The sequence below is a fragment of the Vicugna pacos genome, chromosome 16 (assembly GCF_048564905.1).
Source record: "Vicugna pacos chromosome 16, VicPac4, whole genome shotgun sequence".
NCBI classification, from domain to species: domain Eukaryota; kingdom Metazoa; phylum Chordata; class Mammalia; order Artiodactyla; family Camelidae; genus Vicugna; species Vicugna pacos.
This window is the reverse complement of record NC_133002.1, coordinates 3,074,600-3,102,525: the sequence shown is the minus strand read 5'-3', so window position 1 is coordinate 3,102,525 and position 27,926 is coordinate 3,074,600. Positions and strand designations below refer to the sequence as shown.

Here is a 27,926-nt window from a genome sequence, read left to right as displayed (position 1 = left end):
CGGTGAAGCGGAGGGACCAATGAGTGCTAAACGTTGAGTGACAGCTGTCCAATAGGGACCCTCAGTGCTAGTACGGTTTGCGGCTTAAGCGCCGCCGCGGTCTGAGGAATGTCAACTATTCAACATGGAGGCGGAGGTCGATAAGCTGGAACTGATGGTGAGTGTAAAGAGAAGGAGATCTACTGGGTAGTTTATTTTTCCCCGATGGCCTCCAAGGCGGAACGCAATTTGGAGTCGCCGGAAACCCTGGGCGGTGGAGGCTGGACCAAACTCGAGCTCCCTCCTCCTGCACCAAAGGGAGTCGCCGCCGCCTGGTCTCTTTTAACCGCCGCGGGGGAAGGGGTTACATCCGGGAAACTCGTGAGGGAAATGGCGGGAGATGCTGAGGGTGCGGGGCCTTTGGAATTCCTTGCAGCTTGCCCTCACCTTCCCACCCCTCAAGGAGCTGTGGCTGGTGTAGACGGCGTTCCGTGTATTTCCATCAAAAGACGTGACTGGAATGGTCACTAAGCGCCCCAAGAAGGGGAGAGGTCGTTCACGCTCCAAGAAAGAGGGATGGAGGATAGGGTGGGGAATAAACTGAGAGGGGCGGAGAGAAATCCCTTTGGTGTTGAACCGCTCACAGTCTCCAGGGCTGGCTAAGAAAGTCTGAGAAAGGCTGCTAGAGTTGCGTGCACAACTTCCTAGCAGCCAAGGAAGCCCCTAGACCAGTTTCTCTTTGGCCCGAAGGTGGCAGTCCTTCGGTGGGGGAGAGGTGTGAGTCATGGGGATCCGAACCTCGAGCTCCTTTCCTGTAGCGCGGGCTGGACTGGGACGTGGAAGGCACCCCTGCTCTGGAGTTGCCTAGTTTCATTCATTGTGAAAGTACAGGGCGGGGGCGAATAATTGGAAAGGACTCCCGCTGTTGCTTGGCCTGCTCGAGGGCGCTAAACTGGAGGGCTGTCCTCGTTTTCTGTGGATCCTTCCCTCACTTGTCTTCTTTATTCTCTCCTTTCCATCTCTAGACTACTGGCTTGATCGCCCGCGCTTTTTTCTTTTCTTAGTTCCCTTGTCCTATCTTCAGTCCTTTACCCTCAGTATTACCAGTGTTTGGCTTGGGCTGGCTTCCTTTGAAATGTGGAATTTGGAGGACCCACCCATCATTAAGTTCCTATCCTTTTTTTGTTGTTAAATTACAAGATTAAGTATAAAAGGCAAAATCTTTTTTCTTCATCTCTCCAAGCTGAACCTTGAGTCTCTCTAATATCTGCAATATGTAGTGATTCTGGAAGAAACTGAATACCATTCTCACCCCATAAAATGTGAGACCTTGAAATATCTTATTATTTTCTTCTAATGTATTAATGCATTGTAGTGCCTCTTATATATAAAATCGACTTGAAAGCTTTCAGTTGCTTCTAACGTTTTGAATTTTAATTTTCTTTGTAGGGGGTGTGTGTGGGGATTGGGAAGGCAAGAAAAGACTGCAGAAAAGGAAGAATTTTTTTGCAGCTTTCCAAAGCTGTAATAATGAACTTTTAGTTCTAAGTTTTGTTCTTATTAACTATATTTCCAAAAAAAGAAGAAAGAAAAAGAACCAACGTGTTAAGTATTGTAGTTTGATTGTATCAACTGACATAGTTAATATCTTGTCCTTCTCCCTCATTATGAATTCCTCCTTCCAGATGGATGGTTCTGCCTAAATGTAAGATGCTAAATGATACTAATTCTGTTTTTAATAGTTCCCCCCCACCTCCACAAGTTGGCTTTTAATTTTAAGGTACCAATTAAGTAAGCCTTTTCTGGACTTGGCATTAGAGTCTCACAGGACATTTTCTAGATTGAACACATTTTACGCGGCAAACAATTACATGTACATCTTGAAAAAAGTCAATTTGAGAAAATTATGATGTAAGCAGACTCTTAAACTTTTAAATGTTCGAATGATGGAATAGTTTTTAAAAATTCTAAGAGAGAGCGAAGAAAGTGGTCTTTGTAAATTCCCTGCAAGTAACCTAGTCATAGCTTCCCGCCCCCCACCCTTCAAATTAGTTTGTTTCTATAATCATTAGTATTTAAAAATTGTTTTTGAACTATTATTAAAAGTTTTATTATTACTGCTTTGTATTGGTTGGATGGTATAAGACAGTGCATCTTATCTTTAGATTTGCCATGTGCCTTTAGGAAAAAATACTCTGTGAATTGGTTTGTTTTCTGAGATTCCAAAGGTAAATGACCTCCTGTGCAATCCTCTGATTTTAGGTTTTATATTACTCAAATAAAGAATTTGTTGAGGAACCCAAGTTAGATATTTAATAAGTGAAATAAAATGCATATAATTAACGTTGAAACTAAAGTATTTATCTTAATTTTGTAGACAAATAGCCCGATCCTCTTAATTTTAAAAAAAATCATTTTTTCTTGTATGTATTAACTTCCAATTCAGAAAAATTAAACATTTGTTTTTAAATACTTGTCTTTAAAACCTGGTACTTGGCTAGCAGAGTTGAAATACTCTAATATCTGAGTTATGTGGCCTAGGATTTGAGGTCAAGACATTCATGCTCCAGCTGTCCTGAATTTGAGTTCATTTCTTATTAGGCTCAATCCAACCACGTAGCTGAACTGGATATTTAAGAAAGCTTGGTGAAAGAAATGGGAAGTGTTTTTGCATCAATCAACATTATTAATGGAGGAATAAGCTCATTCATTTTGGGGTGATCTTTGTTCTCTAACTTTTTTCCCTTCATTTATTGATTGGTATTTTTTAGTGTCCTTTTGTGGTGCCGCTGGTGATTGTGCACCAAAGATACTGCAATATGATACTATAATACTGTTTACTATTTCTATTTCTGGGTTGACATTTGACTTTATAATGGTTTCTCACCAGTTAAAAGGTTATGGTGTTAATTGGATTAAATCCAAGGAAACTTGATTCTTAATCTCCTCCCATTATTATTTTCTCCTTGATTTTTCTGCATTTGAAGGAAATGGAGATGATTTCCTCCTATATTTAAGATGTTTTAGGGGTTAACTGAAATTTTAAAATCCCCTTCCATAGTATTCAGTTAGGTAGGTCTAATGGTGTCCTCTTTAGGACATATTGATTCCCTGGAACTCTGTAAACTCTGCAGATAAGATGGTAAGTGCTTTTTGTAATATAGTTTAGATTCCAGAGAAATAGAATGGGTTTATAGAATTTGGGAAACTCCTTATTTTACTTTTCGTTTGTTTTCTTTGATAATCTTTCTCAAAAGGCTTGTTTTATATGGCAGCTAATCAATTGCTATGGAGGAGCTAACCAACACATCTCAGCAGAAGAGAAATATTTTCACAAGTTTGCCTTGGTAGTAATTATAACCTGTTTTGTTAATACCAGTCCCAAGGGCTTAACAATATCCGTGTTAATAATTTATAAAACTTAATGCCATTTACAAAATTCCTTTCTACATCTATACATATTTCGTTTTGGATAATAACCATTCTTTAGTCATCAAAAAACAGTATCACTTTGATCTTTAAATTCTATTCTTTTTTGTTTTAACACTGATATAGATGTTCTTAGGTTTTGGATGTCTTATGTCCAAAGTGGCAACCCTTTTTAAAATTTTTTTCTCACTGAAGCTTCAACTGATGCAAGATGCTTTTGTGTTTCTTTCCTACCTATTACTGCTAACGAATGCTCTGACTTTATTGCACTACTGTACTTTACAGCTAGCAGTGCAATAGTATTGTCAAAGCATCTGAAAGCAGAATGTACACCAGAATTTTGTTTCTTGCCTTATGTCATTCTTCAGTGCCTGTGAGTAATTGACCACAACCTTTGTTGCTGAAAACTGTATAATTTTATTACCAAAAGTGTATGTTTTAGAAAATCATAATTTGAAAAAAAGTTTTAACTAATTAAAACTTCACCGCTGTAATGCAGTGTGAAACACTAGAAAGAATACATTTTATAGCTAAAGTTGTTGTGGCTTCTCTAAAAGAGCAGTACTTTGTCATTTGCTTGTTTCTGTTATAGATTTGGATAGATTCTGGCAAATCTCAGTTTTTATTTAATTGAGTGTGAAGATGAATTAGTAAGTGATGAAAACAGTCTCTGCTGTATATTTCCTGTGATAACGTGCCTGAAATCTTAATTGGTGTCAATTTTGTGTATTGTATAGTAAAGGCTTGAATTTAAAACTTAAGAATGTGTTTTAAAACTTAAGAATGTGTTTTAAAGTTCTTTTTGTAATTATGAGATATAATAAAGGGTTTATCCATCACTTGTTTTTTTTTAATCATTTTGAGATATAATATACATACTGTAAAACTCAACAATTTTAATTGTAGAATTTCATGGGTTTTGACAAATGTGTACAGTCATCTAACCACCACCATAGTCATGATACAGAACATTCTGTCACTTTCAAAAGGTCCCTTATGACTCTTTGCAGTCAACCTCCTTCCAAAGTCCCTGGCAACCACTGATCTCTAGTTTTATCTTTTCTAGAAGTTCATATGAATGGAATCTATACACAGAGCTTACAGTCTTTTGTGTCTGGCTTCTTGCACTTAGCATAATGCTTTTGAGATTCACCCACGTTGTTATATGTATTAGTAGTTGGACTATTTTTATTGATGAGTAGTATTCTATTGTAATGAGTATCACAAACTGTTCATCTATTCACCAGATTATGGACTTTGGGTTTTTTCCCCCAGATTTTGCCTATTATGAATAAAGTTGTTATAAACCATGTAGTACAAGTCTTTTTGTGGACATAATTCCTTCTTTTCTCTTGGGTAGCATTATAAAAAAGTATACTTGATCTTATAAGAAGCTGCTGAAATCTTTTCCAAAGCTATGTGTTAGGGTTCCAGCTTCTGTGAATCCTCACCAACACTTAGTATTGTTGTCAGTCTTCATTTTAGCCATTCTAGTAGGTGTTTAGTGGTATCTCATAGTTTCAATTTGCATTTCCTTAATGGCTAATGATATTGAACATCTTTGCATGTGCTCATTTGCAGTTGGTATATCTGCTTTAGTGAATATCTGTTAAAATCTTTTGCATATTTTCAAATTGAGTTCTTTTTATTATTACTTTATGATTCCTTTAATTTTTTATGTTATTTGCCTTCTCACTTAAAAATTTTTGATTAAGTCCAATTTATACATGTTATTCCATGGTTTAAGTTTTCTGTGTTCTATCTAAGAAATCTTTGCTTAACTCGAGGTTGCAAATGTTTTCTTTTAGAAGATTTATAGTTTTAGTTTTTACATTTAGATCTCAGTCCTTTTTGAGTTAATTTTTGTTAGTAAGCCTTGAAATCATCTAGTGTAAGGCCTCATCCATTGCTCTTGTTTTCTAAAACTTTGAAACTGTTTTGCATTTCCAAATAGTTTTTTTGGTCACTTTCTTTTTTTCCTACAAAAAAGCCTGGGATTTTGGTTATGTTGAATCTGAACAATCTGGGGAGAATTGACATCTTAGCAATATTAAGTCTTCTGGTACATGAACATTATCTCTCCATTTATTAGGTCTTTAAAATTTTCAACAGTGTTTTGCAGTTTTCAGTTTATAGGTCTTATAATTTTTTAATTACCTGCTTAGTGTGATTTCTTTTGGTGCTCTGTATCTTAAAAGTAGAGCAAGAACTATTACAACATGTGTTCTAAATGCATTGAATTTCAGAAAAAAGTAAGCTATTTGTTAAGCAAATATTCTTAAAAGATGGCTGGGAGAATAGGTATCAGGGAAGAAAGAAACCTGAGATGTTACGAATGGGTTCAAAGACATCATTTGTAAGGAATGAAGAATGTGATTGCTCATCATAAAGCCACTTTATTCCAAATTTTCTATGTAAAGTCTCTAAGTTAATCTCCACCTGGTCTCAACTGTGGCTGTTTTCCTCTTTGGCTTTTAATTTCTTACTATCCGTAGTGGGCTGTTAGAGCAGTGGGTAGAATTTTGTGTTTTTTTTAACAATGTAGGACATTACATGGGGAGGGACTAAGAGACAAAACTGCCTTATTTGAGGATCTCATTTCTTTTCTCTGAAATAATGAATTGATAACAATAAAATTTCTTTTTAGATATCATTTGATTTTCTTTCTATCCAAGTATAAAATTTGGGGGGGTAAAAGATTATGTATTAATAAAAAAGAATTTAAAAATTTATCAGTTGGTGAAGAAAGGGAATATTTCTTCTGTCTTGAACTATATTTTGGTTTGAACATATCTTCGGTTTTAAGAATAGAGTATGAAAAGTCATCCATACGAGCTCATTTAAAATCAAGTGAGAAATTTTCTTCTTTCTTGGAGCAAGGTAAAAGTTTTAAAGCAAACAAAAAATAATTTACCGTTCTTAGTCAAACATTACAGAGTTTCACTGTTAAGAATATCCCAGATAAATAAAATTTATTCTCAATTAGATTTTAAAAGGTTATACTTCTAACTTATTTTAATATATAACATTTTAAATGTTTGAATAAGTCAGTCCTTGATTTTTTGATTCAGTGTTTTTGTTCTTTTATAAATGAAGAAATAATCTCAGTTTTTACTAAGGTTTTCGTGTAGTGATTAGTAGCTGTAAAATAAATTTAGCTTTTCAGAACAATTTTTTTGGTTAGGAAATGTGAGAGTTGTAGTAACTTTTAAAAATTCATCCTCTCCTCTCTTAATTTCCCCAATTTTATTTATTTAACTTTATTTTTTTTAATTGAAATATAGTTGATTTAATATATATATATACTTCAGATTCTTTTCCATTATAGGTTATTACGAGACACTGAATATAGTTCCCTCCGCTATACAGTAGGTCTTTGTTATCTGTTTTATATGTAGTAGTGTGTATCTGTTAATCCCAAACTCCTAATTTATCTCTCCCCCCTTAATTTCCCCAATTTTAGATGACAATACTTCACTCAGTAAGTGTTTCTACTAGTACAGGACAAGCTGGTACTAGAGGCTAAAGATATTAAGGAACTTAAGTAGGAGACATAAATACGTTGGGACAGATGCCATGATGGGACAAGTAAATACCAGGTGTTGTGGAGGGTACATTGGAAAGAGGCACCTAACCTGTGGAAGGTTCCCTGTTACAGGTGAGATATAATTTGAGACTGAAGGAATGAGTAGGGATTAGCCACTGAAGGAAACAGGAAGTGTTCCAGGCAGAGGAACCAGTGTAAGTAGAAGTCCAGAAAAGAGAGGTATTGTACAAGTGAGGGGAACTGCAGATAGTTCAGTACTGTGTTGGGATGGGGAACAGGAGGGTTGGGATGAAGAACTAGTAAAATCATTTTTAGCTATTAAGTTGAGAACGTCCACCACACTTTTCCTTTATTCCATCCCTGAACATTTTAAATTATTTTAAATATGCATGTTCGGTAGTAATCATGAACCTGTGTTCCTAAATTAAAAAGAAAATTCTCCATATAAATATCCAATTAAGGTTTTGGGTCGAATATAGGGAAATTTAGTGACTTCTGATTAAGTCATATTGATTTTTGTGTTCTTGACTCATTATTGGCTATTTATTTGGTATAGAATAGCATAAATAACAGAAGTGACTTTATCTCCTAGTATAGATTCAGAATGACTCAGCACTACTGGCTTTAAAGGTTTAAAAATCTTTCCTAGATACTTCCTGCTCAGACATTTAATCTTCATATTATTCCCTGAGGCCTAACTTACAGTTTTTCTTATAAACTCAGAAAAGCTCTAAAAGGGAAGGGACAGTTTCTGCTTTTTATATACTAGAATATGCTTATCGTTTGGGTTTCAAAACTTTTTTTTTTTTTTTTGAATGACAAAGATTGTTTCTTGGTACTGTACTTTCCAGTTTTCTCTCTCCACCTTTAGGAGTTCAGAGGTTCAGTTTATTTGGCAGTCTACTTTGTTACCTTGTCATTGACAGTAAGACAGAAGATTATTCCCCTTAAAGGGACAGTTTTTAATTTTTTTCTTTAAATTAAAGGAGCTCCATCTCACCAGAATAATGTACATAGCTAAAACTGCCAACTGTTAAGAGCAATTTGTAGATCCTTGCCCTGGATCGTGGGATATCTGCTATTCAGAGGCTGAAATGATTGGAAATTAAGTGATGAAACATCATTAATCTTATATCCTTTTAAGTATCTGTGTAAGCAAGAATTGCTGCCAAAAATGTATTCCCTCAAGATAATTTGTTTCAAGTATGCTCACTATTCTAATTATGTCCTGCAACTTAGGTATGTAGCTGTTGTGCCATATTAGATGATATTCTAACCTTGTACTCTGAAGACAGTTTATCATGACTATTTTATACACATATTACACAATACTAGAACCTTTTACACAGTATTATTCTATATATTAAACTATATAATATTTGAGAGGATGCTGTTTGCCAGGTGCCATTAGAGATGGGTGAATTTAAAAAAAAATGAAACTCATTTTGGTTGTGTAAAATGTGAAGCTTCAGTGGAGAGAATGTTAATGTCATCTTGTGGAGAATCATACTAAGAGTTGGAATTCTGAAGACACTGGGAAACCCTAATGATCTTTAAGTGAAGAGTGACTTAGTACAGAATGGACTTACCTTTTTTAAAAAAATTGCTTCAAATAGTTATTAGACATGTAATACATACCCATTGTAACTTAATCAGAAGGTGGATATACAAAAAGAGGGGAAAAAACCCTACAGTTCCATGACTATTGAGACTATGTTGTATATTTTAGATTTTTTTGGTGGGTATATCTTTAAATTTTTCTAACCCAGGTTCATTCTATGTATTATGAAAATCTGTCCCTGTAGTCCATAGCACAGTTAACACAAATAACCTAGGATCCTGAAAGCTTTAAAAAGGCTTATCAGTTAGACTACTTTAACTGATAAAATCAGTCTTTCACAGGCAGGGCTCATGTGTACTACCCTCATAATTGTTCCATAAATGCCTGCAGATTAGGAACTGATGAACCTGAAACTTCACACTTTCTTCTGCTTTGGTGTTACTATTTGCCTGAAATAACATGTCTGTAACCGGGTGCTTGTACATGTCACTGCGTATGTATTTCAGACTGGCATAGACTTGTGTTTGTTCTATCTGGAAGAGAGTGGGTAATAGTCAGTTCTCTAGCAGAAATATACTAAAAACCAGTTGTGATTGTGTAGGCATTAGAGGTGGCCCTCAACTTGTTTAGAACTAGAAATATTTTTTCTTAAAATAAGCTATAAAGGGGGCTGGGTTCCAGGCTGTTCTTTCAAATGAATAAATGTTCTTTAATCTATTTCCTCTTGTCATTGAGCATTAGGCTCTATGTTAAAAACTAGGAATATCAAGGTGAAATGACAAGGCTCTTGCCAGCCAGAAACTTGAAATCAAGTGGTGTCACTACCATGCAAACAAATGATTATAATACATGAAATTGTAAGCCATAGCCATGAACAAATTAAATGTGAGTAAATAAAGGTATTTCCTTTTTAATGTGAACTCATTTATTTATTCATGTAATTTTTCGTTCCAAAGATATTGTTGCTGGCATTCCATCTCATTTATTTATTTGTTTGTTTTTATTGACATATAGTCAGTTCACAATGTTGTGTTAATTTCTGGTATACAGCATAGTGATTCAGTTATATATAGTCCTTTTCATTCTTTTCCATTATAGGCTATTACAAGGTATTAAATATAGTTCCCTGTACTATACAGTAGCACCTTGTTTATCTATTTTAGATAAAGGTGTTTCTAAATCTGCATTGGAGAGAGGAGAATGTAAGAAGAGGGGTGCTTTAAGTAGATTCTTTGGTTGATAATATAGCTACCTAAGTCTTGGAGTGTTAAGATACCTAATTCTCCCTTAAAACAATGTTTCTATGGAAAATGTATTTTTAAGCCTAGCTACTGAGTCCAGAACATATCTCTACCAACTCCTCTCGCCATTGGCAAGACTGCCATATTTCCCGCCATCACTTCCCTGTGTTTTGATGCTATTGAGACAGGCTTTCTTACAAGAGAATGTGTTTGAACCTTTAAAAGCCCTGGTCCTTTTGAATGGAACCATTTTAGTGACAGTGAGAATCTATGGGTTGTTCGTAAAGAAGTGTTTTTAAACTGGACTGCAGTTATAGTCTTTTCTCCTTGCTTAATAGTTGAGTGGTATGTAATATAGTGTGCCTTTTACCTTAAGCCTTAAGCTGGTCATGATAAAAACTAGTATAACAGAATGTTACATGTTTATTAAAAGGTAGCATGCTCTGTAAACTCAAAATTATTTCCTAAACTATTCCTTTTCCCATTTGTACAGTATCTTCCTTACAGTCCCAGTCTGCTTCCAAGGATGTCCAATTGGCAGAATGTAATTTGGCTGTGTTTGGGGCATTAACATTGATTTCTATGGACTTTTCCCAGCTAAGTTGTGTATTTTATTAACCACTCTTAGGATTGATATAAAACTTCCCATTTGTGTCTATTACCAATTTAAAAGAAAACTGTGAATATGAAATATGAATGTCTCGGGCTTTAAAACTTTACTAGTTTTATTTTAAATATTCTAAAAATATTTAGATAATAATGTGCCTAAAAAATAATCATAGGTAGCCAAAGTTGATTAAACAGCAACCTCACTGATTACAAGGCTTCCAAGAGAGTAATTTATAACTGAGGGTTATGAATGAAATTGATCAATCTTTTGCTCTTTTAACTAGACATGAATGAGGTTTGGAGACTATCATAATTGGTCAGTAAATTTCCTCCATGTAATTAAAAAATTTCCTGTTCATCACCAGATCCTAGAACCCTATCGATATTGTCTCTGCTGTGTAAATAGCTCTGAGTAGTGCAATATTGCTTATAGGGTTTTGGTGTTTGGGAAGAACAATGGGCAGGTTACAGAAATGATGTAGCTGAAACTGGAGCAACAGTCTTTTTTGTCTAGGAAGAAAACAAATAGCAGAAGCTAGTTTTCAATATAAATATTAAAATCTGAAACTCAAATGTCAAATTTTAACTTATTAGAAGGAGGAAACAACTTTTCTAAATTTTAACATTTTGATAAACTAAACTTTGGTTTATTTGTAGTATAATGAAATAACAGAATTTTAGTGTTGAAAGGGACTTAGATTTCCAACTCTCTCGTTTAATAGGAGGGACCCAGAGAAATGAAAGATAATGGAGGCCACAAAGCTGGTTAGTGATACCAGGGCTACAACTCTTACAACACATCTTAATCCTCTTCTTTTCTTTCTTTTTTTTTTTTTGTACCATATTTACCAGGTTGTATTCAGAGGGAATTTTTTTAATGGACTAACTGCAGAGATAGTAGGTTTAACATTAAAAAAAACTATTTAAATTTAATGTTAAGTAAAGTCTTTACATTTTCCCACCATCTATGTAACTCTTATTGCCTGTAATGTCGTGTATAACTTTGGTCTAACTACATTAAAAACAGAGTAATGAAATAGAATTAAAGGAAAGTCACTTAGACTGTTTCTTCATTTATAAAATGAAGGATTCAGATCAGAGAATTTTGATTATTTTTCTGTTTCTCAACACTGCATAGGCACCTGTTTTCCTTTCTGGTCCCCTGCTTATTCCCTAGCCCACTGACTTCACTAATAAGTAAATACTCCTCCCTATGTATTATCATAAAATGTTCTGTTCACTTCTTCAAGGAGAATGACATTCTACTCTCAAGCTGTTTTTCATGTCTTTTAAATTTTTTTAAAAAATTGCAGTTACATTACATAAAATGTATCATTTTAACCATTTCAAATGTATACAGTTCAGCAGTATTAAGTACACTCACATTGGTGTGCAGCCATAGCCACTGTCCATCTCCCAGAACTTGATCTTTCCAAACTAAAACTCTGCATACATTAAGCAGTAACTCCCTATTTCCCCCACCCCCTGTCTTTTAAAGTCTGTTTAAAATTCTATTTGTTCTCTGAAATATTTTCCAAATAGAAGTGTGGGCATAGTAATTACAAGTTGAATGGGAATTAAAAAAAAAAATCTTTTGAAGGCAGTGATACACACATAAATGCAGCTATGGGGAGAAAGTGAGTCCTGAATTTTAGCATTTGCCACTTTTCCTGGTGTATTTCCACCCTAAATAATTTCAAGCTACTTAGCATGATGTCACTGAAGATGAAGTTGAAAAGAAATGCAATAGTAGCATATGATATATTTCTACTATATAGATATGATAGACCACAAGAGCATAGATAAGAGTAAAATATAGTAAAGTAACTAGGAAGTTATGGTTTTTGTATATATATTTCTTTTTAATAATTTAATTATAAATTTATATGATTTAATTTTAGTGGTGCCTGTGTTTAACAATTGGCTTGCAAAAATTCCTGAAAATTTAGCTAGGTCCATCATACCATTGATTGGAATCACACTCTTTAGTATCTTATTGAAATGTAAATTACTTAAAAGCAGGAACCACTTATTGGTACAATTTGGTGATTTTAATACATTGTGGACCCCCAGGTATTACAGGAACCATAGCTGAAACCACTCTCTTGAAGAGAAGACATTGTTAAATGGACTGTGGGATTATGCTAGTTAAATTTAAGCAGAACCAAAATACCATGTTAAAAAATGTGTAGGCTTAAGAGTATCTGTTTTATAAGCAAGTTAAAGGCTCCTAGAATAGAGATTCTGTTTTAAGGTAACCCTGGAGCAACAAATCCCATAATCCTAATAATTTTGTGGTAACTTAATATGTTTTAAAAACTTTTATTTAAAATTATGCTTTAGAATGTTATACAAGGCCTTCAATTATATATAAAGTCACAGAATTGTGGTCTATTTCAATAATTAAAACAAATCAGGTCTTGAATACTTAGTGCCTTTGCTTAATTTGATTTACCCTTTCCCCTGACCCATCCCCATACTCCCCATCCACATGCTGTATAGGTTAGTGTACTTTTTTAATATAAAGGAAAAGATAATCCTTGAGTATATTCTAATAATGGGAAATGAGGCCAACAGGAATTTCTTTATATATACACATATACATATATAGTAATTATTATGTTTAAAGAAGTCTAATTATTGAGTAATCATGGCAGCTAACCTAAGTATATAAGACAAATGAAATGCCTCCAATTTGTAGAAAACATTTTAAACATAATTTTAAACAAAGAACTTCTGCATTTGTTTTTCTGGCTCACAGCAACTTTTTTGCTGTTAGAGATGCAAATCAAATACTGATTCTTGGAAAATTTTTAAAAACAAAGATTGACTTTCTCTTCTCTTCTATTTCTACTCCAAAAGTTTTTGGTTATTAAGAGAATTTTGTTAAATTGCCGAGTTTGCATTTAAATTTATGCCAATGATGAGAGAAATTATTAGTGATGAAACCTTTAGTTTTATCTCTTTCTGAAATTCTGTTCAGTAATGACAGCCTCTGACCTTAGAAGCATTTTAACTTCTGAGAGCCATTTTGTCTTGCTTTACATTCCAAAGTAGAACCCTTGGTTTAGTTTTTGTAAAATAAAAATAACACCACTTCTCATTAGACCTGAGAACTACTTTTAACTACTTTTGTAGGTTTTTATTCTTTCCATTAAGGCTTCAAATTTTCAAGAAGCAATCTTTGGTCCAGAACTTAACTTGATGGAAAGGTCTGGACCTTCTTCCCAAAGCAGTTTCCTCAGCTGGGGGCTAGGAATGGGAGACCATCCCTGAGGAAATCATGTTCTGCCCTTTGTTGATGAAAATAATCAATAAACAATCAATAATAAGAATAGACAAGAGTTTTGTTTGAGGCATATTGAGCACTAGCCCAGAAATCCGCTTCCCAGATTACTCTGAGAAACTGCTCTGGACAAGCACAGTTTTGTATCTTGTCAGAACAAAGAACGTTAAACAAGACGGATACATTTCTTCAAGGTTTCAAAAAAAAACAAAACAAAACAGATGAGCATGTACACATACAGAATGGCCTTAGCACCTGGGAAGGGAGTCTTAATATCAAAGGAATACCAGCATTGACATGCCTGGAAGAGAGGCATTTCATTTGATCTTTATTTTTAACATGGCCATTCTTTACTTCTGGTCAGCGTGCCCTTTTCTTTAATAATTCTTAAATAATTAAAAATACAGATGTACAATGTATGTTTGAGAGACCACAAACAGGCTGTTTTAGTTAGTAGCATAGAATTCAAGTTAACTTATGGATAAGCCAGAATGACTTCTCCATACCTCAATATGTGAAAATTTCTTTTATCACTTTCATAGTAAACTCAAAGGACCATAAATTCAAGACAGTACGTGCTTTAAGATCATGGAAAAGATGTAGAATTTCCAAAAATTAAGAATAATTTGTAGATTATTTCACGTTCAGAGATATATATCTTCCCCACCTTTTCTGTATGTACACACACATATTTTATGGCGTGTGGCAGTTTTCCCCTTTTTCCTTCCTTAGAAGTTTACTGCAGATCAAGGTCCCATGGTAGCACCCAGGTTCAAAAAATTGGATTTACTCAGACTGCTACACCTGTACTGTATGTAGCTTTTCTTGTGTAATTTATGAATCTTTAAGCCCTCTAACTTTGGTCTGTGTGGCACATATTTGTAGTTCTTTGGTTAAGAGGTTGCAGATAATGTTAACAGCGTGATTATCCCCGAAAAGAAATCTGTTCTCTATTTTAATGTGAAATCACATTTCCTATTAGGGGTAGACAAACACCTCCTGATGACTGTCAGAAACCCAAGGGAATTCTTGAAGCCATTGTTCTAAATAGAGCATGGGTATTAAGGATGATGGAGGTTTTGTATAGTTTTCTATTTCCATATTTTCAAAATGAGTGTATGTCACATTATTAAAGTACTAAAAAATATAAAGAGAAAAGAAAGAACAGTTACAGCATTTATTAATGTGTCTTTTGGTTCACAAAGTAATGCTATGTGCTGATCTTTAGTTCCAGAAAGCTGACTCTGATCTGGATTACATTCAATACAGGCTGGAATATGAAATCAAGACTAATCATCCTGATTCAGCAGGCAAGGTAATCTGCAAAGTAAAATGCCTCTTTTTTTGGTCTTTTTTTTTCATAGTCAGTTTACAATGTTGTGCCAATTTAAGTGTCTTTTTAAGAGAATATTTTATAAAAGATTTTCTGATAGTATTTCCTTTCTTACTCTTTTCTTTTTTTTTAAATGGAGGTACTGGGGATTGAACCTAGGACCTCTTGAATGCTAAACATGTGCTTTGCCACTGAGCTATTTCCCTCCCTCACTGATAGTATTTCTAATAGTTAATTATGACAATTACATTATTAACTATTAAATTTATAGAATCTTTTTGTGTTGGAAGCTTAGTCACAGAACACTGGAAAGATTATACCTATAGTCAAGGAAACTTGTGGTTACATTTTTTTTTAAAACCCATAAATAAGAATCATTGAATCCAGAGGCATAAACCACTATGGAAGCCTCTGAAATTCTGGGAGAGACTATAAATACCTCTAAGGCAGTGGTTAAGAGGGGAGAAATCTTAGAAGTTATGATATTCTCTCAGGAAGATGATTTACTATTAGATTTCTTATATGAACTATGATTTTTACATAAAATTACATACTTAGTTATTCTAAGTTTAGGTTGATTAGAAATATTAAAATATTAACTGTTTACATGCCATAAAATTATAACTACATGTACACATGCCTTTATAGATAAAAGCAAACAATTTTTAAACATTGTTAACATTAATTTACCACATAAATAATTGTGCCAGCAGACAAGAAATATCATATTTTAGTGTCTTTCAAAAAATTTTATACAGTTCGGGGAGATTGGGTGGAAGTGCAAATTAAAGTAACATTTTATATGAAATGGGAAAGCATTGTAAATGTTCAGTTTTTCCTGTTTATTTCATGGAATGCCAGGATTCTGTGGGAGTATAGTTTGAACTGTTCTAGCTCCTTAACTGATTTGACTGTCTTTTCCTCTTTTCTTTGTGACTGAAGAACAGCCAGCCAATTCTGGTCCAGTGGTACCATCTAATGACTGGCCAAATCCCTCATCTGAGTCAGTATCTTTCAAGTACTATGTGGAAGACATTTCATACAGGGCTTCCACTTTTCTTCCACCTCCCATCTCATGTCTTTGTTCCACTTCCAGTTATTTTTCTCTTCTACAACCTTTTTTTAAATATATAGTTAATTTTTTAAATTTATTTTTATTGAAGTGTTGATTTACAGTGTTTGTTAATTTCAGGTGTACAGCAAAGTGATTCAGTTATACATCTACATCGACATATATTCTTTTTCAGATTCTTTTCCATTATAGGTTAGGTCCTTGTTGTTACAACTTTTTTTTTAAAAACAGCTTTATTTAACCATAGTTCTCATACCATAAAATTCACTCTTTTAAGTATACAATTCAGTGGTCTTCATTGTATTCACAGAGTTGTGCAGCCATCACCATAATAAATACTTGAATATTTGCATCACCTCAGAAAGAAACCCACTAACTGTCACTTCACATTAACACCTCCTTCCCCACCCCTGGCCAGCTCCTACCAACCTCTAATCTACTTTCTAGCTCTATAAACTCTACAGATTTGCTGTCTGAACGTATCATATAATTTGTGGCCTTTTATGTGTGGTTTCTTTCACTTAGCATGTTTTAAAGGTTCATCCAGTTTGCAGCATGAGTTAGTACTTCATTCCTTCTTATAGCTGAATAATGTTTCATTGTATGGCTGTACCACATTTTCTTATTTACTCATCAATTAACAGACCATGTGGTTATTTTCTCCTTTTGGCTATTATGATAATATTACTATATACATTCATGTACAAGTTTTTGTGTGGGTATTTGCTTTCATTTCTCTTGGATATATACTTAACAGTGGAATTGCTGGCCACATGGTAACTATATTTAATATTTTGAGGAACTGTCAAATTGTTTTCCAAAGTGGTTGTACCATCTTATTACATACTTAGGGTTTGGTTTTTTTTTTTTTTTAATGGAGGTACTGAGGATTGAGCCCAGGACCTTGTGAAGCACACACTCTACCACTGAGCTATACCCTCCCCTGATTTTTTGTTTAAGTTTGATAAAATATACAAGATAAAGTTCACCACTGTAAGCATTTGTAAGTGGACTGTTCAGTGGTACTAAGTACTTCCACATCATAGTCTATCACCACTATCCATCTCCAAAACTTTTTCGTCTTTTCAAATTGAAACTGCACCCAGTAAATGATAACTCCCCATTCTTCCCCAACCCCTGGCAACTACCATTCTACCTTCTATCTCTATGAACTTGACTACTCTAGGTATACCTCATATAGGGGACTTATACAATGTTTGTCCTTTTGTGACTGGGTTATTTCACTTAGCATAATGTCCTTAGCGTTCATCCATGGCATGGCATGTGTCAGAATTTCCTTCCTTTTTAAGTCTGAATGATATTCCATTGTGTGTGTATACCACATTTTGTTCATCCATTCATCTGTCAGTAGACACTTGAATTGTTTCCATCTTTTGGATATTATTAGTAATGCTGCTATGTACTTTGGTGTACATAGATCTGTTGGAGTCCTTGCGTTTCAATTCTTTGTATAAATACCCAGAAATGGACTTGCGGGATCATATGATAATTCTTTGTCAACCTTTGAACTTTAACTTTTAAAATACCTGTAATTACTTATCCAGTAACTCCCTTTTTTGTGTGTGTTACACTTGGGAAGAAAACATAAACTTAGTCTTTGTAGATTTCACTGACATTAGTCCTAATGATTATATGTGTATCAAGGAACAGGAAAGGAAACATCTATTAGCACTAACTTCTAATACCTCTACATGGTGGTAGTGGCAGTAAACATTCATTGAACATTACTATGCGCCAACCAGTGTCAGTGGGGGGGTGTGCGTGTAAACTCACACCCACATACATGCATATAATTTTATTTAGCTGCACTGTCCTCATGATTTGGAGACTGTCAGTAACTCTGCATAAAAGTGAACATTTAAAAATAGAATCTTGATAAAGATACAATAAACTACAGGCTCCGATTAGCATGATTATCACCTGTATTTATTCCAGAAAGATAATTTTATTTCATGAGCGTTTTCTCTATAGATTCTTTTAAATTTAGTAACACAACTAATGGTTTGTTTCTTTCAAAAGACTTAACTGAGTTGAGTTTTTTGCTTTCATGTTGGCTTTTCTTTTTTCTTATCACTAGCACTATCATTACCAGAGCACTTTTTGCATATTCTTGAGAGCTCTCAAAAGTGATCACCCACTTATAATAAATAAAACCCTAACATTAATTGAAATGTTATAGGCACAAAATTAAATAAAATGCAGCACAGTTTATAAACTCTAATAAAAGGACACGGTGGTTCCCAAGAAGTCTCAAAGGTCCCGCCTCCTAATTCCATCACCTTGGGGGTTACGTTTCAACAGATGAATTTTGCTGGGACACATTCAGACCATAGCAATTATGACTCTGCAAATATTGCTTTTATCTAACTCATATAATATACCTGTTTGCTTTTCCCATCTTATACAACTTGTTTTTCTGGAGCTAATAATTGTTTTCTTTTTTTCCCCTTCAATTTGCTTAGTTTTTCTATGCATCTGTTATTAATTCAGCTTTAGACTTTTCTAACAGAGCTCTAAAACTCTTGTCAACAGTGTCAGACATATCACATTTCATTGATAAGTTTCATTGTCTTCCACATCCCTTCTGATGCTCTCTATCCTCTTGCTCCACAGCTGTGTTTCTAGGCTTTCTTTACCATATTTTGGGTAATTCTCTTTGTTTTACTCCCTTTAGTCTGTATTACTGTTTCTTGGTTTATTTCCTTGATTGGGTAAAACAGATCCTTTAGAAGCTTCCTGAGCAGTAGTGCACAGAATATTAACTTTTTGAGACATAAAATGTTTGAAAATGTCTTTATTTAACCCTAAATTTAATCCTTTAGCTGATGGATGGTTTAATTGGAGATTATTTTCTCTTAAATTTATCATTGCTTTGTAGTTTTCTAGTTTCCAAGGTTCTTGTTGAGAAATAGACGCCATTCTATTCTAATTCCTGATCCTTTGTGTGTCTTCCTTTATTTTATACACACCCCCTACCCCGCAAAAAATAAAACAAAACAAAACAAAAACAACACCACACACAGCCCTGCATCACACTCTGTCTTGGAACTTTCAGAATATGTTATCTATGCTGTGAAATTTTATAGTTATTTTATGATTATAGGATAGGTCTTTGCATTAATTGTGCTGTCACTTGGTGGGGTTCTTTAAATCTGAAAACATGTGAATCTAAAGTCTTATAAATTTTCTCACCTGTATATTTATAAAAAAAAGAAATCCTGTTTTATGGCCTTTCCCATTAGTGAGATATTGAACCTCCTGGATCTATTTTCTATTTTTCTTATCTTTTCTTTCCTATTTTCATTTTTGTATATTTCCCCCCTACTTTTTTGGATATTTTGGACTGCATTTTCCAGTTTATTTGTTTTTTGTTTTTTTACTGGCGATCTCTTAGAACATCTAGAAACGTGATAAGAAGTGAAGGGTGAAGGGACAGGTCTCAGTGTCATTGGGATCTTACTGAGTAGATACCACAAAAGGCATCTTAATACACACTATTCCTCTATCTACCAGACTATACAGTTGGTGTCATCTTTTATTTTTTTGCACATATCAAACATACCACTAAGTTTTCTTAACTTTTTTCACGGAGTCTCTCTTCTGTCCTCTTCCTACTCCTACTGCTCGTACCATAGGTCTTGATCACCAGAGAACTATTTCAGCAGTTGTTAACTTGGTTAGATTTTTTTGGGTCTAATTCATCCTGTTAGAATCATCTTTATTTACCATTTCCATCATCAAAAGCTTATTGAAAAAGCTCCAAGGAAGAGGGGAGTAGAGAACTGAGCCTCTGCCCACAGCCATGAGTTAGGGTCCGTGAAAGAGATATTTGAAGAGTAGGCACATATCCAAGATAGCATCATTTTCTGGAAATCAAGAGTCCATTTTAAGAAGATTAGTACAAGAAGGGAATAAGGAGAGGCAAGAAGAGGGGTGCATGTCAAAATTACATGCTATAGGGCAGGTCAGACTTTTTGATGATTTAAAATAACTTGGCACCTGAAGAAGTATATTATTATAGAATCTAGAAGGTTGTTGGCAAATGGAGTGCAAAAAGTGACAACAGAATCAAGAGATGAGTTAATTTTACCCTCAATACAGGGAAGATTTATATATATTTGAGGTCTGTATAGAGGGAGATATGAGGTTATTGAAATATAGGAAATTTAAGGTTCTTGAGGATATGTGGAGGAAGCAGCAGTAATAGTGTTAGTGTTAGGGGCTGAGTAAGGGTCAGAACGTCCATAGATGTTTTCATTTTCAGTTGAAAAGGCAGAGGAATAGAAATTCCTAGAAGGTTTCTGTCTCCTTCGTAAAGTAGTTGGGGTGAGATCTTGTGCCAAGAAGGAGCGGGTGGGAACTAGAGGGAGTGGAAGAAAGTTTGAAATAATTAGTATTGGAGGGTTTGCTAACAAACCATCAGGGAATGAAAAGAATTTTCAAGTGGCAGAAAGGACCCAGTTGAAATGTCTTTTATGGAATAGTGGTTATTTATATTCCAAAATGAATTTGAAAAATGAATGTAATTTGTAAATATAGTTGCTTGAGTTGGCATGAATTTTGTATATTGAGGTAAATGAATTGGTGTATATATTGCTTAAGCCCCATGACAGTATGTTTAAGAATTTTATAAGTGGTTTCAAGTTGTCTTATTCTTTAAGAACAAATCAAAGTAGTTCCTTTAATCTTCTGAATAACATTTAGAATTGCATTTTAGAAGTATTGTATAATTAATTATTGTGAACTATGTATCAAATGTTATGTATCTAATGTGACTTTATTTGCTATTTAATATTGCTATTTTGTGAGTGTGAGTCGGGGACGGGGGTGGTTATTTCTGTACTTGGGCTTTTAATTCCTTGAGAATAGGATATAGGTCTTATACTTCTTTCTTCCCCTCCTCTCATCCTCATCCTCTGTCACATAATTGCATAATTAAATACAATGTTCTATTAAATGGACAATGGAATGTGTTGTATATTAATTCTCAGAAGAAACTTTTTCCTTTCCATGAATTAATATATATTGATTTTTTTTCCTGATATAGAAAAATCCAGTTACACTGTTAAAGGAATTGTCAGCAATAAAGTCTCGATATCAAACTTTGCACGCACGCTTTAAACCAATTGCTGTCGAGCAGAAAGAGACTAAGAGCCGCATTTGTGCTACTTTCAATAAGACTATGGCCTTGCTACAAGAACTACAAAAGCATACAGACCTGGAGGTAATGCTTTCATTTGACTTGTTGCAGTTGTAGAGTTTTAATTCTGAGTGTCACTTGAAAGATAAATCCCCAGTAACTCTCATTTTGAAATTCAACAGTCAGTTTGAGCTGTTGATCAAAATGAGATTTTCTTGATTCTCTCAAGCTCTTATCTCCTTTTATTTTAAAATAAGCATGTGGACTTGACTTGGTTAATGAAGAGGTATGCTGTCTTGGATTCTGTAGCCATGGCAGAAGAGAAAACATACTAATACTTATTAAAATCTACCAGTTCTGCCAATTCCTGTAAGAACTAGTGAGATTGAGAATCTAGAAAGCATCTATCCCAGTGACGTTTATTTATTTATTTTAGTTCTCTTTTCCTTCAGTTGAGTTGGTGGGCTTGGGTAAGCCTGACGTTCATTCTCTTCCTCCACTCTGCCTCCCCTTCTCATATAGTGTAAGAATCTTTATAATTGTGACCCTCTATCACTGAGGTGTAAAACCCTTCAGATATGTCTGAGTAGAAAAAAAGAATATGTGTTGCTGACCGAGGCACTAAGATCTTGATCAGTCAATTGAAGGGTTTATTAGCATTTTTATTTACTGTTAAGATCAAGTTGGGGGTTTTTGAAAGAAAAGATAGCCTAATGTAGATGGAATAATAGAGTAGGACTTAATTATCTGGACAAAAGATGGCCAATAGGTTTTCATCTCTGGTGCTAACCCCATCGACTGATAATAGCTGCTTAGAGTGTTGTTTTAAGGAGCTGTGTCTGGGCATGGAAAGGCTATCTGACTGACATGGTCATGCCGCTAGGGGCAGCATACATGGTATTTGCAAAGTCTGAATTAACTTATGATTTAAGATACTTCAATTATTGGCTGGTAGCAAGAGTAAATCTCAAATGGTGATTACACAGGTCAATTTGATCAAGAATCCTTTATATTGCCAATGGAGGAAAAGAGAACAATGCCTGGTTAAAATTATAAAATGACACCTTAAGTGTATCTGTTTTGCCATGGGGAGATGAACACTGGAGGAGGGGAGTGCAATTAAAAAAGGGACAGAGGGTAGAGACGGTAGGTAATAAGCAAAGGGTGGTGTCGCATGCTAGTAAATAAAATGCGAAAAAAGGTATGTATGTGATAACTTTCTATAAATAAAATCAAGTCACATATTCTTCATCATATGTGATCAGAGCCTAACAATAGAAGCATAAACTTCTTCTAAGGAAACAAGTCTTGAAGAGAGATTGAGTAGTTCTGGATGTACATATCAACATACTGTGTAGAGAAATCCATAAATTTATTGAAGCACAAATTTGGGTGAGTGAACAAATTGAATATTTTTTGAATGTTCACTAGATTTTTTGAATATTTACTAAAATTGTCTCCATTGGATACAATAAATAGATGGCATATTTCTGAGATTACAAAGTGGTACAGAAAAATAGTTATGATAGTGATAGGGGATTTCCATAATCTGAATATCTATGAAGATCTTCATTTAGTTAAAAGTTTCTGAAATGAGCTAGGGAATATAGTCAATAACATTGTAACAACTTAGTATGGTGACAGAGGGGAATTTGATCTATTGTGGTGATCATTTCATAATGTTTAAAAATACCGAATTACTATGTTATATACCTGAAACTAATATAATATGTATGTTCATTATAATTCCATTTAAAAATAAAATATTTAATTCATATTTACTTGCCATTAATTTAGTCAAATAGCTCTATTGGCCACTCTTAGAAAAAAGGTAACTAATAATAAAATAATGATAGAATTGAGAAATACCAAAACAAAGTATCTGAAATGAGCAATAATTATAAAAAAAAAGTAGAAAGCTAAGGGAGTTTTTCATTTTGGGTCAGATAATGACAAATAAGGAGAAATGACTGAAAGGTAGGTTATAAACCTTGAAAAAAGGAGATCATATTTTAGAATCAACTTTAGCCAAGTTGGGAAATGTTAGATATGGTGGATCTTGTACCTATCAGTTAAAAAATGAGATAGTAGTAGAAAGTTCACAGAAAATTGTTATGATTGAAATGTAGGAGAAAAGAGGACAGCATCTGAAGAGAGCTGTATAACCAAAAACAGTTCTATGAGCCCAGAGTTTAAAGGACATATAAAGGATTCCAGGTATAAACAGAGGTATACTAGTTATAGGGGCAGAACTGTGAGAATAGTTAAGAAAGCCAAAGGCTAGATTGAGCTGAGGATTCTAAAATTTTCTAAAATAACCAAAAGGACTTTTAAAATTATTTTGGGAACATGAGGAACATGGAAGGGATGTCTACTTGGGGCAAATGATGCTTTGTCTATAAACAACAGAAGTTAAACTGTTCAGTTACTATCTTGCTTTAATTTTTATCAAGGTAAGTGGTTTTTCATTTGAAAATATATAGAAAATATATTTGAATTCATATTAAAAATAAACAGATGAGAACAGAAAGGAGGTGGCAGGGGGTAATATATAAATTTCTTGATCTTCTTAGTTGATATTAAGACATTGAGGTTTAAATATACTTAAATATATAGGTGACCATCAAAAGGAAGAAAAGAGCTAAACTTGTTCCAAATACAAAATAGCAAAACAATACCCAAAACAAAAACACAGCAGTAAAAAGAAAATTAAAAAGGCATTAAAAATAGAATGTGTGTGGTATTCCATCAATGCTCTGAAACATTGGTGTTAAAAAAGAAAAATTTCTGTATATTTTAGATTAGTTAATTCCTGGGAAAACTCTGTGAAGGTTTATTAAACAGATGGTCTGAAATCCTCTTAAACCGTGATCACAAAGAGAAACATGGATTCATGGAAAACAGAATCTTGCCAGAATAATACCACTTCCTGTTTTTGAGATAGAAGAGGGAAGTTCTGTAACTATTTGCGTTGCAGTAAGGCATACGATTGTTTTTCGTTTTATCCACGTGAACATTTTGAACAAATGTTGGCTTGATCATCCAAATCAGCTGGAACCAGTAGCCACATGTGGCTATGTAAATTAAATGAGAAGTAATGAAGTAAAATAAAAAATTCAGTCCTTCTTCTACCAATTGGACACCGTAGATACAGAACATTTCCAGCATCATAGAAAGTTCTATGGGAAAGCAATGCCCTAGAGATTCTGGTTCTGTAGGTCTGGGGTGTTCCAGACTTGGCACCTTCTCTAGAGATGACCTATATAATTAGGCAGATTTGTAACTATTTGAGTAATTCTTCAGATTGTACCTCCTATAATTTCCCCACTAATCCTTTGTTTCAGCTAGCTTGTTTGTTGGTGCTCTGTGAAAGTCCCTTACAACTTTGTCTTCTTTCTTCCCTTTGCTTTTCCTCTTATGTGCTTTTGTGGATTCTGATCACTGGTTGTTTTCTCAGCACCTGTTCTCCCTTCCTGCCTAACAGATTACTGACTTTCTTGAGATGTGTGCCATTCCTCACAGCCTCATGCCTGAGGTAAAGTTGGTGCTATCCTCAGCTTCAGGGGTGTGCCTGTTTGGCAAAGGAAATGGATTTTCCTTTAACATTGGTTTAGGAATGGGTTTGTAACCCAAATAACATGTGAGAGGGGAAAGTCTGGAAGTATGAAATTAGAAAGCGTTTACTCATTGCTGACATAACCCTGGGATGAGAAAACTCTGTGTATCGATAAGATTTTTGTTCACACTTATTTTTCATAATGCTTTTAAGAGTGTATAGCTCAGTGGCTTAATGTGCACAAGGTCCTGGGTTCAATCCCCAGTACTTCCACTAAATAAATAAATCTAATTACCCACCCCAAACAAACAAAAAAATGCTTTTAGAATATGGTGTTCAAATGTGACTTCCGTGGTTCTTTTAGATTACAATCTTTAAATTGTTTGATTTCTTAGTCTTGTTTTTTCGATTTAATTGTAAATTCTTTGGAAGCTCAAACACCAAACAACCTTGGATATAGATAGCCAATATGTATTTTCCTTACTTTCCTCAATTTGTGATTACATACATAGTATAAGCTTATGTAAACATTTATTTGTATGACAAAGCAGAAGTTAACTAAATTAATTTAACAATCTTTAGAGGTTTTTGAAATAAAGATTTTGTCATTTTTTTTCTAGCTGTTACCATTGACTGAAGAAGAGAAAACTGCGGCAGAGCAATTAAAAGCTTACATGCCAGGCTTATGAAGAAATGGACTTGTAAAAGGGGACTCTGATGGAGAAGCGGTCAATTCCAGAGACATTTAGGAAGATGACTTGTTAGCACTTGATGACTAGTGGTGGGGGGATGGCAAAGGTGATTTGACTTGGGTGACTGGATAGTGATGCCTTTCACAAGATAAGGGAATACAAGAAGGACAGACATTATATTAATAAAGTTCACTCAAAAGGACGGAATGGAAATAAAGGACTTAAAAATATATGCACATACGCTTAGTCCTGTAGTTTCAGGCAAGGAACTCTCAACACTATTTTGTACCTGTTTTTGTAGAATCGGGATTACACAGATGTCCTGGCCTATTGTAAAAGAGTAGGTACTGTCAGTCAGTCAAGTGTAAATGAGCATGCTTTGGAAATTAAAGGATAGACACATATTTGTATTATATTATACATTATATACGTATATAATTTTATTATTGAAAATTTTGATTACAGATGTGGTCACATTATCAGTGAGGCTGCTAATATGTGACTTACCATCTCCCACAAAACCTAACTTTGGTAAGAAGCTGGCTTTTCTGTGACAGCCTCACTTGTGTTTCTTTTTGTCCTGTTCCTTCTGCTTGCTAATGTTTGGCAGCATGAGTGCTGCTTTCAAATGCTGTTTTAGACTGTCTGTGTTGTATTTCAATACTACCTTTGTTCTTCTTTCGCATCTACATTACTGTAATTGTTTATTCTATGTGAAAGGTAAGAAACTGAAATGAGAGGATCACTGGCAACTGCTACTTGCCAGTTTTGTGTGTGTGAATTTCCATATTTGTTAGGGAAAAAAAACTAATGGGAAGTAAATAGGAAAGTAAATCATAGTGTATCTATCCAGTAGGGGGTCAAGTTGCCAATAAATTACTACTGTTAATGTTCTGGGAAATGCTGAAGCTATGCTAAGTGGGTGAGAGGGGAAGCTTTATAGTTTTGTAGTTAAGATTGGGTTTGAAGTCATACCTCAGATGTAAATAGCTGGTTTTAAATTCTTGCTGTATGATGCTGAGCAACTCATTTAACTTGTATGTGTCAGGATGGATGGAAGCACAATGAGATTTTAAAGTGTTAGGATTTGATATTTAGTAATCCTTCAGTATTTCCATATATGTAATAAAAACAAGTTATTGAAAAGACTAGGAAAATTGTATAAAATGTTAGTTCTGTAGGTTATAGAACTATACTTTTATAAAATAAAAAAAAATTTTTTTGTTATGTTATTAACAAACTTATAATACCTAACAAGCAGGGTTGGGAAAGTAGCTTCAGTTAAAATTGTCCTGCCTATTTTGCATATTTTGAGAACAGAATGTTCCCCTTTTTTAAATTACAGAGAAATAAGTCACACCTCAGTAACCTATTTTTCTTCAGTACTCAGGCAGTTAATACTGAGGAAGTTCCTGTAATGGGGTGGCTCTGGGATGTGATGTTGATTGGTAAGGTTGAAAAATGGTAGTATCACAAAGAGGTCATAGCAAGTTACTGGTGTTAAAGTGGTTTTGCTTTCAATCTGGAAAAAAAGACTAGAATGTACTGTTTTCCCTCTGACTTCCTTCACAAGTTACCTTCTAAACATTTGTTCTTACCCTCTTCTCCCTTAAAATTGTTCTCTATGCACTTCTTTATGTGTTCATTTATTTCCCAAGCTTCATATATTGCCTCATGGGAGATGATTCCCAAATATAACTTATTCCACTAAACCTAATCCACATATCCAACAGAAATCTCTACCTGAATATTCAAAACTGAATGTTTCCAGCTGTGTAGCGTTGGTGGTATAGTGGTGAGCATAGCTGCCTTCCAAACTGAATGTTTCCAGAATACCTACTGATTTTTGTTATTTTATTAATGGCCACTGTTCTGTTAGTTGTAATTTAAAAGTTTGTACCCCTTTCTTTATCTTGTTAATCAATAAAATCTGTAATTCTATTTTTGAAATGTTCATACTATCCAATCTTCACTTTATCGTCACTCTTACTAGCAAATTTAGACTTTTCTCATCTTGATAACTTTCCTTTGACGATAGTGTTTTTGTCTTAAGTTGTAAGTCACAAAAATTAATTTTAATTAGGTTGTATTCTAGTACAACTTTAAGAAATTAAAAAATAAAAGTATGCCTATTCTCCAGAGCAATCTGCAGTTTTTTCAGATGTTTTACATGCAAGTTAAAAAAAATTTAAAAAAAATAAAAATAGGCTGATACCATAATTGTACTATAGCTACAGTTCGGTTTTTCTTTTTTTCACTAAAAATTTTTTTTTAATTTCTTTTTTGAAGGGAGGTAATTCTTTTTTTCATTTTAAATATATTTGGATAGCTTCATATCACACCTCTGCCATTCTTTTGAACAGCTGTATATATAAATTTACTATAATTTTTACCAGTTCCTCACTGATAGCATTTAAGCTGTGTAACACACAAGTCAGAAGACATTTTTGGGGGTGGGAT

At 34.1% G+C, this 27,926-nt stretch overlaps 1 protein-coding gene across 1 annotated transcript; it reads left to right on the top strand.

The window, feature by feature from the left end:
- Window positions 1-27: 27 nt before the first annotated feature.
- On the top strand, window positions 28-27,420 carry SKA2 (spindle and kinetochore associated complex subunit 2). The gene is made up of 4 exons (XM_006218012.4): window positions 28-157; window positions 14,881-14,967; window positions 21,126-21,302; window positions 25,395-27,420. The coding sequence occupies exons 1-4, from the start codon at window positions 125-127 to the stop codon at window positions 25,461-25,463; spliced, it is 366 nt and encodes a 121-aa protein (XP_006218074.2). The 5' UTR covers window positions 28-124; the 3' UTR covers window positions 25,464-27,420.
- Window positions 27,421-27,926: the final 506 nt, after the last annotated feature.

Bases quoted from the DNA above. Each gene is read 5' to 3' on its own strand.
- SKA2 (XM_006218012.4), top strand. From the start codon at position 125: ATGGAGGCGGAGGTCGATAAGCTGGAACTGATG. The intron at 14,968-21,125 runs GTAATCTGCAAA...TTCCTGATATAG, and splicing joins ATCCTGATTCAGCAGGCAAG to AAAAATCCAGTTACACTGTT. The intron at 21,303-25,394 runs GTAATGCTTTCA...TTTTTTTTCTAG, and splicing joins AAAAGCATACAGACCTGGAG to CTGTTACCATTGACTGAAGA.